This window comes from Oncorhynchus tshawytscha, unplaced genomic scaffold (assembly GCF_018296145.1).
Source record: "Oncorhynchus tshawytscha isolate Ot180627B unplaced genomic scaffold, Otsh_v2.0 Un_contig_17120_pilon_pilon, whole genome shotgun sequence".
Classification (NCBI taxonomy): Eukaryota; Metazoa; Chordata; class Actinopteri; order Salmoniformes; family Salmonidae; genus Oncorhynchus; species Oncorhynchus tshawytscha.
Window position 1 is genome coordinate 1 of NW_024607454.1, and position 17,354 is coordinate 17,354.

The window sequence follows — 17,354 nt, forward strand, 5'->3', positions numbered from 1 at the left end:
ACTCTATTTGATCCATTTATACAGTTCAGTACACATGAATGAAACACTGTTCAAGTCCCTGATGCATTTACATCAGTTAGCAGATGCTCCGGTTAAGTGCTTTGCTCGAGGGCACATTTGACTGATATTTTAGCTAGTTGGCTCGGGGATTCGAACCAGCGACCTTTCGGTTACTGACCAAACACTCTTAACCGCTAGGCTACCTGCCTGCATAGGTGTACATGGTGTTAGAAACATAGTCAGAAACAACCTATTTCCTCTCCCATCTCTGACACCTACTCCTCTCTCTTTCTGTAACAGTGTGTGGTCAACTCCCAGCAGCCTTCAGCCCTCAGAACCTCACTGAGATTGGATGGCCCTGGCATGCAGCCATCTACCTCCGCTCCCACATCATCCGCAGAGCTGGCTCTGGCCTACAGACGGCACCAGAGGAGGCCTCCTCTCCCTGGCAGCTGGCGTGCAGTGGAGCACTAGTCACCCAGCTCAGTGTGCTGGTGGCAGCTCAGTGCCTGGTGGTGGCAGGAGTGGGCAAGCCGCAGTGGGTTGATCCAGCCAACATTAAAGTGGTGATGGGAATGCACAGCCCGGGCCAGATGAGGACACTGAAACAACTGCAGGTGGGTGTGAGTGATGCTAAGCTAAGGGGATGCTCTATCTACACAGGGGGTAAAAGTCTCTCTTGAAGTCTGTGAATACAGTTGTGAAGCCGTTATAATACGGTCTTGACAACGTCTAAAAGGTCCAATCTGCAGTTGAAACAATAACAAAGCAGACACCACCACCACTGTGTTCGGTAAAAAGCTGTGGAATGTGGCTGGAGAAATGTCACCACTCTCAAAGCAGACACACCACCACCACTGTGTTCGGTAAAAAGCTGTGGAATGTGGCTGGAGAAATGACACCACTCTCAAAGCAGACACCACCACCACTGTGTTTGGTAAAAAGCTGTGGAATGTGGCTGGAGAAATGTCACCACTCTCAAAGCAGACACACCACCACCACTGTGTTCGGTAAAAAGCTGTGGAATGTGGCTGGAGAAATGACACCACTCTCAAAGTCTTAGACACAGCTACGGATTGCAAGGACTGACCATCCATAATGATATAGAACATTATATTGTAACCGTATTTTGAGGCTATACAGTGTTTGTTTACATTTACGTTGTTTACAAACATTGGAGCAAAAGAAGCTTATATGTTGAGTTCAGATGGGGTACGACAATTGAACTAAGTTGTATTCTAAAAGAATGTATATAAGAATGGGTACCAATGGGTATTTATCATTAATTAATAAGTGGATGAAGGAACTGTAGATTGCTCCTTTAATGCCTAACCAAAACATGCCATGGTGATTTATGATAGGCCCATTTTAAAGGTGCAGTCTAATTGTCTTGATTTCCATATCATATCAGATTATTCCTCTAATACTTGTTGTAGTATAACTGTAAAAAAAAACATTAAAAGATCCTGTGTCCTCCACATAATAATTTCCAACAAATTATAATATTTGGATATCATCAGTAAATACATATCATATTACATATCATATGTAATATTTGGATATCATCAGTAAATACATATCATATTACACATCATATGTAATATTTGGATATCATCAGTAAATACATATCATATTACATATCATATGTAATATTTGGATATCATCAGTAAATACATATCATATTACATATCATATGTAATATTTGGATATCATCAGTAAATACATATCATATTACACATCATATGTAATATTTGGATATCATCAGTAAATACATATCATATTACATATCATATGTAATATTTGGATATCATCAGATTTCACTGAAACACATTTCTGTCAGCATTGTAAAATCATTAGGTAAATGGAGCCTCAAGTAGGCCCATAAGGTGCTAAAATGTTGGGCAATATAGTCACTTCAAATCCTGAACTGAGAAACACCTACAGGTGTAGGATCTTAATTTGAACCAGTTTGCTACAGCAGGAAAATAATCTTGCAGCACCAGGAAATGTGAATTATTATATGGATTATAATTAATGGACATGTTTGTTGGGGTTGATACATTTTGCATAAGGCTAATCAAGTCTGTCATTTCAAAGTGTAAATTACAAACTTCAGAAGCCTTTCTTAACCTCAAATACACTACAGGTTTTACATTTCCAGCACTGTTCTTCTGCAACAGGATGATCAAATTAAGATCCTACATCTGTATGACACACTGGTATAAATCATATATTGTCATGTCAATGGGAGATGTAGGAAACTAAGGTTGGGGGTTTGTCCTAAACAATTAGACCTCCTTGCGTTATGCACAAACACTTCCCTCCGGAGAACAGATTGTAAGACTATTGTTGCCAACCTCACAGACCAAATCTCAATGCACATGGCAAGTCAGTAAGCTGTGCTTAGGTCCGGCCAAGTTGCATGCTGGGACACTTATGTGTTTAGACTGAGCCAAGCAAGCTGCCACTGCTCTAACTCTCCGCACGGCATTCATTTTGGTCCATCTGTCTCATGTCTCCTCTGATCCAACAGGTTTCCTCTGTCCTGGTCCATCCCAGCTTTGATCCTGTGACACTGGACTCGGACCTGGCCGTTCTGAAGCTACGGGACAAGGCCAAGATCAGTGAGCGTGTGCTGCCCGTGTGTCTCCCCAAAATGCAAGGCGGGGAGGTGACCGCCACACAGGGCTATGCCACAGGCTGGCTCCTTGCATCTGACTCAAGGTCCAGTTCCAAACCCAGCCTAGACGCCGAGACAGCCCAGACTGGAGTAGTCGAGCTGGGGGATGTCGTTCAGTGCGAGAGGCAGTTTGCTCAGAGCGGGGCCCCTGTCACCATTACTGACAATATGCTGTGTGCAATGCGCCACCCTCTCAATCCCACCAAGCCTTGTCCCACTGTCAGTGCAGGCATTACAATCATACCATCTCCTGCCACTAAGCCATCATCGGGTCCTTCGGGGGGACAGGGGGATGATAGTGTTGTCTGGGAGCTTCTGGCATTAGAAAGTTTTGGTTATGAGAAATGGAACTGTGGCCCAGGGCTTTACACAGTCCATACCCGGATAAACAACTTCAAACACTGGATACAGAAAAACATGAAGTAGATCTCTGATTTGACTCCAGTCTCAGCCACTCTGTCACCATCATTGACAGCCTGTGTTATTTTTCTAACAACTCACTTACTCACTGTTGCCAGTTCCCTGAAACAGATAACAGGGCTAAGTGCTTGGCAGTGTATTCGGCTGAGCCAATTGGAAACTTCCTAAGACGAGATGTGGGGAGGACAGTCATCCCTGGCACTATTTACTATGATGTATATTTACCACTAATTACTATCATGTACACTGAACAAAAATATAAACGCAACATGTAACGTGTTGGTTCCATGTTTCATGAGCTGAAATAAAAGATCCCAGAAATGTTCCATACGCACAAAAGCTTATTTCTCTCAAATGTTGTCCACAAATGTGTTTACATCCCTGTTAGTGAGCATCTCTCCTTTGCCAAGATAATCCATCCATCTGACAGGTGTGGAATATCAAGAAGCATGATCATTACACAGGTGCACCTTGTGCTGGGGACAATAAAAGGTCACTTTAAAATGTGCCGTTTGATTACAATGCCACAAATGCCTCAAGTTTTGAGGGAGAGTGCAATTGGTATGCTGACTGCAGGAATGACCTCAATAGCTGTTGCCAGATAATTTAATTTCTCTACCATAAACTGCCTAGGGCGAGAATTTGGTAGTACATCCAACCGGCCTCCCAACCGCAGACCACATGTATGGTGTTGTGTGAGCGGTTTGCTGATGTTAACACTGTGGACAGAGTGCCCCATGGTGGCAGTGGGGTTATGGTATGGACAGAGTGCCCCATGGTGGCAGTGGGGTTATGGTATGGACAGGCATAAACTAGAGACAATGAACACAATTGCATTTCATCAATGGCAATTTGAGTACACAGAGATATCGTATTTGAATTTATTATGGATCCCCATTAGATGCTAACAAGACAGCAGCTACTCTTCCTGGGGTTTATTATGGATCCCCATGAGATGCTAACAAGACAGCAGCTACTCTTCCTGGGGTTTATTATGGATCCCCATAAGATGCTAACAAGACAGCAGCTACTCTTCCTGGGGTTTATTATGGATCCCCATTAGATGCTAACAAGACAGCAGCTACTCTTCCTGGGGTGCAGTAATGGAGCAATTAATGCTAACTAAGACAGCAACTACTGTCAAACACAGTGTAAGGGGATAAAGAATTTATTATGGATCCCCATTGAGTGATTAACAAGACATAGGCAGATACAGTAGATGATCCTGGGGTCCAGTATAACATAAGGATATTAAACCAATGGCATAGTTTTTTGAACATTATAATAAGGATGCAGTCATATTAACAGTAAAATATACCATGAACAATGTAGGGTAAGTAACATTATATAAGGTAGCATTGTTTAAAGTGGCCATTTACATCCGCCATCACCTCATGATTAAAGCATGATAATGCAGTGTCATTGACATGTCACAAGGATATGTACAATGTTAATTTCTGCAATCTGAAAATATTTCAGTTCTTCCATAAAATCACCATATAATAACCATAACATAAGCATATCGTAACCATATCTTGATAATCTTTATGGCCTTCCATAAATCACCATATCCTAACCAGGTATAACCATAACATAACCTCATAAATAATCACCATAATAATCAACCATATGCCATACCATAATAAGCCCGCCAATAAATATCATAATTATATAACATAAAATAACCATTATCTTCATCCTGAGGTTATATCATAACTTCATAAAATGCTGTCATATAACCAATTATTTGTCTGTATATGCCAGGAACTTAAAATAATATCATCCATACTGTTCCATATCATGGGGGTCATATCATCTCATATCATAAGTCCATAATCATATCATAGTTTTATACCATATCATAATAACCATATCAGGGCCATATATCCATATCAGGCCATATCATAATCATGTTGGTGATCAATAATCATAATCATATGATAATTGATAAATAACCAACATAACCATAAAATAACCATATCATAATTATATCAGCGGGGAAACATATAACCATATCATAACCATATCAGGAATCCATACCCATCATACCCAGGGTCTCGATATCATAATCATAATATGGTATCATAACAAGACAGCATATCTTCCTGGGGTTTATTATATCCCCATAAGATGCTAACAAGACAGCAGCTACTCTTCCTGGGGTTTATTATGGATCCCCATATAGATGCTAACAAGACAGCATATCTTCCTGGAGTTTATTATGGATCCCCATATAGATGCTAACAAGACAGCAGCTATCTTCCTGGGGTTTATTATGGATCCCCATAAGATGCTAACAAGACAGCAGCTACTCTTCCTGGGGTTTATTATGGATCCCCATTAGATGCTAACAAGACAGCAGCTACTCTTCCTGGGGTCCAGCAAAATTAAGGCAGTTAAACATATTTTTTTTAACATTATAATACATTCACAACATATTAACAAAATATACCATGACGAGATCCTGAGGCCCATTGTCGTGCCATTCATCCGCCGCCATCACCTCATGTTTCAGCATGATAATGCACGGCCCCATGTCACAAGGATATGTACACAATTTCTGCAATCTGAAAATATCCCAGTTCTTCCATAAAATCACCATATAATAACCATAACATAAGCATATCGTAACCATATCTTAACCATAAATTCACCATATCCTAACCATATCATAACCATAAATTCACCATAAAATCACCATAAAATAATATCATAACCATAAAATAACCATAAAATAACCATATAATAACCATAACATAACCGTATCATAATCATATAATCATAAAATAACCATATCATAATTATATCATAACCATAAAATCACAATAAAATAACCATATCATAATTATATCAGAAACATAAAATAACCATATCTTAACCATATCATAATCATATCATAGTCATATCATAATCATATTATAATCATATAATCATATCATAATTATACCAGAAACATAAATAACCATATCATAACCATATAATAACCATAACATAACCATAACATACCATATCATAATCACCATATCATAATCAAATAATCATATCATAACCATATATATCATATCATATAACCATAAAATCAATAAAATAACCATATCATAATTATATCAGAAACATAAAATAACCATATCTTAACTATATCATAATCATATCATAGTCATATCATAATCATATTATAATCATATAATCATATCATAATTATACCAGAAACATAAATAACCATATCATAACCATATCATAACCATATCATAACCATATCATAATCATATAAACATATCATAACCATATCATAACCATATCATAATCATATAATCATATCATAACCATGTAACCATATCATAATCATATCATAACCATATCATAACCATATCATAATCATATAATCATATCATAATTATATCAGAAACATAAATAACCATATCATAACCATATCATAACCATATAACCATATCATAATCATATCATAATAACCATATCATAACCATATCATAACCATATCATAACCATATCATAATCATATAATCATATCATAACCATATCATAACCATATCATAATCATATAATCATATCATAACCATATAACCATATCATAATCATATCATAACCATATCATAACCATATCATAACCATATCATAATAATATCATAACCATATCATAACCATATCATAATCATATCATAATCATATCATAATTATATCATAACCATATCATAACCATATCATAATCGTACCATAACCATATCATAACCATATCGTAACCATATCATATCATAATAATATCATAATCATATCATAACCATATCATAACCATATCATAATCATATAACCATATCATAACCATATCATAACCATATCATAATCATATAACCATATCATAACCATATCATAACCATATCATAATCGTATAATCATATCATAATTATATCAGAAACATAAAATAACCATGTCATAACCATATCATAATCATATCATAACCATATCATAATCATATCATAACCATATCATAATCATATAATCATATCATATCATATCATAATCATATCATAATCATATCATAACCATATCATAACCATATCATAATTATATCATAACCATATCATAATTATATCATAACCATATCATAATTATATCATAACCATATCATAATTATATCATAACCATATCATAGCCTTGTTTCATCCGGGGTTAATAAATATACGTTTTTTTGTACATTTTGGATAATTTAAATAATATAATAATAAATACTTTTTTGTTGAACGTATGTGTGTATGTGTAGTTGTATGCATAGTTGTATGCATGTACTGTACTGTTCTGTTGTGTCTGTCCGTATGTCACTCCCTATGTACAGTACAGTAGTTCTACGCACTATACTATGCTGTACTGTACTGTACTGTACTGTATTGGACTGTATTATACTGTACTATACTATGCTGTATGTACTGTGTACATGAAAATGACTGTGAAGGTGATTGTGTGTTGTGTGTACCTGCGTGTCTGTGTTGGCGTGTGTGAGCCTCACTGTAGACAGTCAAACATGTGCTGTCAGTCATTGAGAATCACTTAGAGGATTTGTGGTCCTTATCCTCTGTTTGTCAGACAGACAGACACCTCAGCTTTCCCCCAGCTCCTCAGAACAAGACGACACCCTTAGAGCCAATGGAATTACACAATGGGAGATTCTCAGTTGGATTTCCTTGACTCCTCGCGTCCTCTCTCCTCGCCCCCTTCTCAAGAACCGTTGGAGGAGAAGGTCAGAGGCGTTTTGAGAAGAAGGCGAAGAGAGAGGACGCGAGGAGTCAAGGAATAGCAATTGAGATTCTTCCCATGCATGCTACCATAGCAACAGTCACTACCACGGTTAGTGTGGATATCAATGCGTGACCCAAATGATGGTTGGCCATAAAATGGAATGTATTTGAGAAGTGGTTGGAATGGCATCCTGAAGCTTCTGTTACTGTTCTCTAAATCAATGACTCGCATCGTAACTGTACAACATCCTGTTCAAGTGGAGAAGGCAGTTACACTAATGAACAAAAAGAGTCATTGTGATTGAATTGTGATACTCAAGAAGACACCATACCAGTTTAGTGGCCTCGCGGTTAAGTAACGCTCTCGTTATAATGACAACTAAGTATATCTTTAACAGAGAATAATGGGATGTCAGGTGATCGAATCTAGACTTTCACTTGGAGGATCCAGGTTGTCATGACACTGTAAATGTGATGGGGATGGAAGCCTGGTAATCCATTGCTTCCTAGCTTGGAGTACAACCTCCCTCCCCCCATTCTATCACACATACACACCTGCATACTAACACCTGAAGTGTTTGTCTGTGTGTTTGTCTGAGCAGGTTAGAGGGAGGTGCAAGGCCTTCCTGTACTAACAGAAGAGTAAGAGTAGAAACTGTCATGAAAGACCTGATGCTGCACTTGAAGGAAACTACTCACTTGCATCATTGAACACAGATTTGAGAGGATTTTCAATTTCAGAGAATTCATGGCCAATGTCTGAGTGAAAGTTTCAAAACCTGGAACAGTATCTACAAAGCATCTCACAAAAGGTCCTTGGAATCCTGTTAAACCCTTTTTAAGACTATAAAACTCCCAACTCAGAATAGGTTTTAGGATTATGTTAAAATAGATAGTGTTACATGAAGGTCTAGATTATTTATAGATGCTGTTAGATGTAGGTTTAGATTATTTATAGATGCTGTTACATGTAGGTCTAGATTATTTATAGATAATGTTACATGTAGTTCTAGATTATTTATAGATACTGTTACATGTAGGTTTAGATTATTTATAGATACTGTTACATGTAGGTCTAGATTATTTATAGATACTGTTTCATGTAGGTCTAGATTATTTATAGATACTGTTACATGTAGGTCTAGATTATTTATAGATACTGTTACATGTAGTTCTAGATTATTTATAGATGCTGTTACATGTAGTTCTAGATTATTTATAGATACTGTTACATGTAGGTCTAGATTATTTATAGATGCTGTTGCATGTAGGTCTAGATTATTTATAGATACTGTTACATATAGTACTAGATTATGTATAGATGCTGTTACATGTATGATTATTTATAGTCTAGATTATTTATAGATGTTCTAGTTAGGTCATGTGCATGTAGGTCTAGATTATTTATAGATACTGTTACATGTTAGGTCTAGATTATTTATAGATACTGTTACATGTAGGTCTAGATTATTTATAGATGCTGTTCATGTAGGTCTAGATTATTTATAGCTGTTACATGGTCTAGGTATAGAGATTATTTATAGATAATGTTACATGTAGGTCTAGATTATTTATAGATACTGTTTCATGTAGGTCTAGATTATTTATAGATACTGTTTCATGTAGGTCTAGATTATTTATAGATGCTGTTGCATGTAGGTCTAGATTATTTATAGATACTGTTTCATGTAGGTCTAGATTATTTATAGATACTGTTTCATGTAGGTCCAGATCATTTATGGGTTGATCATATAGAAATAGAGCAGTTGCATGTGGGGCAGGAACCACTGACTTGCTGCATTTTCCATGATCAAGACACTTGCTGGTAACTCTTAAATGATTAGGACAGCTCATGAGGTGTACTAAATAGCTGTCGACTAGGTGGGAGTCTTATGACTAAAGAGGCTTCATGCATAGCTTTTATTTTTACCACTACTACTACAACTACCACCACCGGTACAAATACTACCACCACCACCACCACTACTACTACCACTACCACTACTACCTCTACTACTAATACTTCCACTACCACCCCAACTACTACTACCACTGCCAATACCACTACTACCACTGCCAATAATACCATTACCACTACAACTACCACCACCACTAATAATAATACTACCACTACCACTAATACTACCACTACTACTACTACCAACACCACAACTACTAAATCTACCACCACCACTACTGCTACCACCACCACTACCACCACCACCACTACCAGTACTACTACCATTACTACTACCACCACTACTTCTACTAATACTACTTCTACTACTACTAGTAGTAATACTACTTCTACTAGTACTACTACTACCACTACTACCACCATTACTACTACTACTACTAGTAATACTATTTCTACAACTACTACAATTACTACTTCTACTACTACTACTACCACCTCTACTAATACTAATACTACTTCTTCCACAAATACTACTTCTACCACTACCACCACCACCACTACTACTACTACTACTACTACTACTACTAGTAATACTATTTCTACTACTACTACTACTACTACTACTACTACTACTACTACCCCATCACTACTATTACTACTACTACTACTACTACTACTACAATTACTACTTCTAATACTACTACTACCACTACTACTGTTACTAATAATAATAATACTACTTTACTACCACTACTATTTCTACTACTTCTACTACTAATACTACTACTACTACTTCTACTAATACTACTTCTACCACTACTACTACTAATAATAATAATAATACTTATGCTACTACTACTACTACTGCTGCTAATACTACTTCTACCACTACTGCCACTACTACTACTACCACTACTACTACTACTACTAATAATAATAATACTTCTAATACTACTACTACCACTACTGCTGCTAATACTACTTCTACCACTACTACCACTACTACTACTACTACTACTACTACTAATACTACTACTACTAATACTAATACTACTTCTACCACTACTACTACTACTACTAACAATAATAATACTTCTAATACTACTACTACTACTACTGCTGCTAATACTACTTCTACCACTACTACCACTACTACTACTACTACTACTACTAATACTACTTCTACCACTACTACTACTACTACTAACAATAATAATACTAATACTACTTCTACCACTACTACTATTACTACTAACAATAATAATAATAATACTACTTCTACTACCACTACTACTAATAATAATAATAATAATAATACTTCTACTACTACTACCACTACTACTAATAATAATAATAATGATAATACTACTACTACCACTACCACCACTACCAGTACTACTACCACTACTACTACTACCACTGCTACAAATACTACCACTACCACTACTACTACCACCATCACTACCACTAATACTTCCACAAGCAGGGTTTGTCCTTGTCAGTCCCTGGATGGGAGACCAGATGCTACTGGAAGTGGTGTTGGAGGGCTAGTAGGAGGCACTCTTTCCTCTGGTCTAAAAATATCCCAATTTCCCAGGGCAGTGATTGGGGACACTGCCCTGTGTAGGGTGCCGTATTTCGGATGGGATGTTAAACGGGTGTCCTGACTCTCTGAGGTCATTAAAGACCCCATGGCACTTATCGTATGAGTAGGGGTGTTAACCCCGGTGTCCTGGCTGAATTCCCAATCTGGCCCTCAAACCATCACGGTCACCTAATAATCCCCAGTTTACAATTGGTTTACTACTACCCCCTCCTCTCCCCTGTAACTGTTCCCCAGGTTGTTGCTGCAAATGAGAACGTGTTCTCAGTCAACTTACCTGGTAAAATAACGGATAAATAAAAAATATTACTACTTCTACTACTATTGATACTACTAATAATAACAATAGTAATAATAATACTACAACCACTACTACTAATACTATTTATACTACTACCACAAATACTACTACTACTACTACTTATACTACTTATACTAATACTACTACTACTACTTCTAATCATACTACTTCTGCTACTACTACCACTACTACTAATAATAATAATACTTATACTTATACTACTTCTACTACTACTAGTAATACTACTTCCACTACTACTACTAAATCTACTACTACTACTTCTACCACTACTACTAATACTTCCACCACTACTATTGCTACTACTACTACTACCACTACTAATACTACTACTTCTAGTACTAATACTACTACTACTACTTCTACTAATACTTCTTCTACTACTACTACTACCACTACTACTAATAATAATAATAATACTTATGCTACTACTACCACTACTACTACTAATAATAATAATACTTATGCTACTACTACCACTACTACTACTACTACTACTACTACTAATAATAATAATAATAATAATACTTATGCTACTACTACCACTACTAATAATAATAATAATAATACTTATGCTACTACTACCACTAGTACTACTACTACTACTAATAATAATAATACTTATGCTACTACTACCACTACTACTACTACTACTAATAATAATAATAATAATAATAATACTTATGCTACTACTACTACTGCCACTACTAATAATAAACTACTATACTACTAACTACTACTAATACTGCTACTACTACCACTACTACCACCACTACTACTACTACTACTACTACTACTACTACTACCACTACTACCACTAATAATAATAATAATAATACTTATACTACTACTACCACTACTACTACTACTACTAATAATAATACTCTAACTAATAACTAACCACTTCTACTACTACTACTACTACTACTACTACTACTACTACTACTACTACTACTAATAATAATAATAATAATAATACTTATGCTCCTACTACCAGTACTACTAATAGTAATAATAATAATACTTCTACTACTACTTCCAATACTACTACTACCTCTTCTAATACTACTTCTACCACTACTACCACTACTACTACTACTACCACTACCACCACTACTACTACTACTAATACTACTACTACTACTACCACTACTACCACTACTACTAACTAATACTACTACTACCACTACTACTACTACTACCACTACCACCGCTACTACTACTACTACTACTACTACCACTACTACCACTAGTACTACTAATAGTAATAATAATAATACTTCTACTACTACTTCCAATACTACTACTACTACTACTACTACTACTACTACTACTACTACTACTACTACTACTACTACTACTACCACCACTACTACTACTACTACTACTACTACTACTACTACTACTACTACTACTACTACTACTACTACTACTACTACTACCACTACTACTACTACTACTACTACTACTACCACTACTACTACTACTACTACTACCACTACTACTACTACTACTACTACTACTACTACTACTACTACTACTACTACTACTACTACTACTACTACTACTACTACTACTACTACTACTACTACTACTACCTCTTCTACTACTACTTCTACCACTACTACTACTACTACTACTACTACCACTACCACCACTACTACTACTACTACTACTACTACTACTACTACTACTACTACAGCTGTGACTTATGATAATGATAATAGTAGCTAATAGTAGTAACAACAATAATAACATACAATTGTGATCATTGCAACTCATTTGTTTGTCATTGCCGTTCCAGAACTATTGATGGATATGTGTTTTATTGGTGCATTGACATAGAAGGAGTGAAGTGGGTGGTGGGTTGAGCAGGTTGGGAGGAAGGGGCTCTGGTTTAGGGAACACTTTAGTCTGGCTCCTACAGTAAAGGAGACATTAGTGCAGAAGAACATGGATACAATTAAGATGATTCATCAATTCATTTTGGAATTACTGTAAGACAAGGTTTTGCTCTTCAAGTAGTTTTATTCTTGAAACAAACAAACAACATTTTGCAAACTAGTTCAAATAGTGATAACCAACCACACTTCACACTAAGCCTCACACCGAAGTAGCTAACTAGTGGAGCAATCTATTAGGCTAGTAGCTACTATAGTTTCCCTGTAACAGAGGCTAGTTAGTACAGATGCAGGATCTTAACTTGAGCCAGTGTGTTACAGCAGGAAAATAATCCTGCAGCAACAGGAAATGTAAATTATTATGATGATTATAATGAATGGGCATTTATGTAGGCGTTGAGGCATTTCTTTGTCTGGGTAAATCAAGACTGACATTTCTAAGTGGAAATGACAAACTTCAGAAGCCTTTTTAAACCTTCGCAGCTTGCTCAGACTAGCTCCAATGCCAACCAGTGGTAGCATATGCTAGCGGTGATGCTAACGTACAGTTTCCAACTCAAAATGTATTGGTCACATACACGTGTTTAGCAGATGTTTTTGTGGGTGTAGCGAAATGCTTGTGCTTGTTTCCTGTGGTTTCCCATGGTACGGCTGTGATTGCTCAGAAATGCACACTCATCTTTGAGCATAAATTAGCAATGACACAGGAAAAACGGCTTCCCCTTTGTTATAACATTATTGATATGGTAGGGAATTCTTGATTGTCAGTACATTCTGCCATTTTTAAGGTAGTCTGTTTCAATTAACCAGATGTTCAAAGATGATGAAACAATAATTCAGTAGGCCATTTGCCTTATTCAGCTGGTGTCCAAATTATTCAGCAAGTCTCACATGAGTTGTAAATGAGTTCAGTTGGGAAGGAGCCCCAATAGCGACAGACATAAACATACATTTTTACATTATGCCAGCACACCTTGCTGAATCAGAGATATGGGAAGATTTATGTGATTATAATTATTTTGATGAATCATAATTGTGTGCATGAATGTCTAGTCTCTCTAGACAGATGGGTGGTTTGTAGAGAAAAGAGAGGCTGAATCTGCTGTTTAGCCACTTGCGCCCCTAGAAGTAGCAAATATAGTTAACTAGCTAGCTAGCGCACATGAGATTTGGTTCAGGGTTCCAAGATTACATTGAAATTAGTACAATTATTTTATTACGATGGAACAGCAAAGACAACTTGTTGTGTAAAGATTGCTGAACTGATATGTCCAACTAATTGCTATGTAATTTTCAACTCAACTAAGATATCAATGGTAGGGAAAATATGATGCAGGGAATTACCATAACACCTGGATGCAGGAACCCGGCACAGATTAACATTCAGGAAAAGGAGTTGCAAAGATTGTGGTTTCAATTTGAGCCAATTCACCACCATAAGGTGTCCAGGCCACCGTGTGCATGAAATGATCAATGTACATGATATTAGAGAAACAGATGCATGCTGGGAATTGTATTTCTACTAGCATGGTATTGACATGATTTAATTATTGGATTGTAAGATTGTCTATTCTTAGTGAGTTTTAAGAAAAGAGAAGACTAGATAGATATATTATTAGGAAGTGGTAAGTTAACTCATATCATGGTATATCTGTTGTGTCATGTGTGTACATTTGCGCATGTGTGTATGTCCCTGTGTGTGTATGTGTGGTAGATTAGGAGAGCTCAGGACAGATTAGTTATTTATAGACACCATGTCCTCTCATCATGGTTCGTGTGGTCAGATGGAGTTGCGTGAGGAACGTGTACCTAAGGGGGTGGAGTCCCGCGTTGGGATGCATGAGCTAGAAACAGACGCGTTGCCATCTTCTCCCTCCCTTCATGTGCACTAACCTACTGAACACAAACTGGTTGAATCAACGTCATTCCAACAATAACAATTGAGGTGATGATGTTGAATCAATGTGGAAAACTGATCAGATTTGCAAAAATTCATCAATGTAAAGGGATGTTGGAATGTTAGCCTTTTTTTCAACACAACTTTTAAGCAAAATCCAAATGACATGGTAAAATGTTTTGGGGAATTCACGTTGAATTCACGTAATTTGACAATTCAATCAAATGTAAATCAAAACTAGATGTCGAAGTGACGTCTGTGCCCAGTGGGAACACGCCTCAGAGATGGTTAACTCCATTCCAATGAAGATCAGAGATCACTTATTGCAACAAACCAGACCACCACCAAGGAAACTGTAACACACACAGGAAGTAGTCATACGTAGCTGCATTCTAGAGACGATTTGTAATAATATGCAGTAAAGTACAGCTGTAGGATTTTAATTGGATCACCCTGTTGCATGAGAACGTTCCTGTAATGCAGGTAACGTTAAACTTCTAGTGTATTTGAGGCTTAAAACGTTTGTAATTTGCACTTAAAAATCTCTGACTTGATTCTCACTTGTGAATCAAGTGAGAATATAAAAATATTAAAAAAATATAAAAATGTCCATAAATTACAATCCACATAATAATTCACATTTCAAATTAAGATCCCACATCTGTATGATGCTCTCTGGAACAACTGCGTGAGTGTTGCTCACCTCTCAAGTCATGAACTACCACGATGACACGTTTCCTTTGGAAATCTTTTATCCCCTCATTGGACGACCCAAAGATCGATATCAGTGAGACCTCTTTTCGTGATGTGTGTTCCAATCCAATATGGCTAATGTAGATAGCGAATGGAAAGAGGCCTGTATGTGATACATTGGATGTTGTTGACAGAGAACAGCTGACCCCTGATATAATTTGGGGTGCCTTTTAAGGCGTACATTAGGGGAATGATAATCTCATACTGTCACGTTCTGTCCATCGTTCGTATGTGTTTTCCTTGTTTCAGTGTTGGTCAGGACGTGAGCTGGGTGGGCATTCTATGTTGTGTGTCTGGTTTGTCTATTTCTATGTTTGGCCTGATATGGTTCTCAATCAGAGGCAGGTGTTAGTCATTGTCTCTGATTGGGAACCATATTTAGGTAGCCTGTTTTGTGTTGGGTTTTGTGGGTGATTGTTCCTGTCTCTGTGTTTGCACCAGATAGGACTGTTTAGGTTTTCACTTTTCTTGTTTTGTATAGTCTGTTCATGTATAGTCGTCTTTATTAAAAACATGAATAACCACCACGCTGCATTTTGGTCCGCCTCTCTTTCACCAGAAGAGAACCGTTACACATACTCTGCACTATTTTAGGGGAAAAAACATAAATAAATCTTTACAAGGTAAAGAAGTTAATACAATTTCAAAACTTAAGCACAAATACAATATTTAACTTTTGAAGAGAGCCCAAAACTACAGGTAAAATTTACATAAAGTAAACTACTAAATGGCAAAGAAATCCGGTAAACATCTCACAGCTCTCACAAAACAAGTACATGCTAAACCAGTTCTACTTTTAAAAGATACATATACAAAAGTGGTAATTAGAAATAAACAATGCGATTAATGACAATTTTAAAAGCTTCTTTGAACATTTTTATAAATCAGAATCAAACAACAATTGGACGGATCGCATATCCTTCTTAGACTCATCAAGTCTGAAGCAATTACCAAAACACAAAAAAAGAATCACTAAAAACAGAGATTACCCAATAATAAATATTACATACTGTTAAAACATTCAAAAGGAGAAAGGCACCAGGAATGGATGGCTTTCCAATGGAATTCTATTCTACATTTTGGGACAAAGTAGCCCCACTATTTACACACATGAC

The 17,354-nt window shown here is 36.6% G+C and overlaps 1 protein-coding gene across 1 annotated transcript; it reads left to right on the forward strand.

Moving 5' to 3' along the window:
• Positions 1-300: 300 nt before the first annotated feature.
• Positions 301-3,425, forward strand: LOC121842574 (inactive serine protease PAMR1-like; the record flags this gene model as incomplete). The annotated part of the gene is made up of 2 exons (XM_042312451.1): positions 301-617; positions 2,534-3,425. Coding segments are annotated over 2 exons (890 nt in total), but the record flags the coding sequence as incomplete, so codon positions are not given.
• Positions 3,426-17,354: the final 13,929 nt, after the last annotated feature.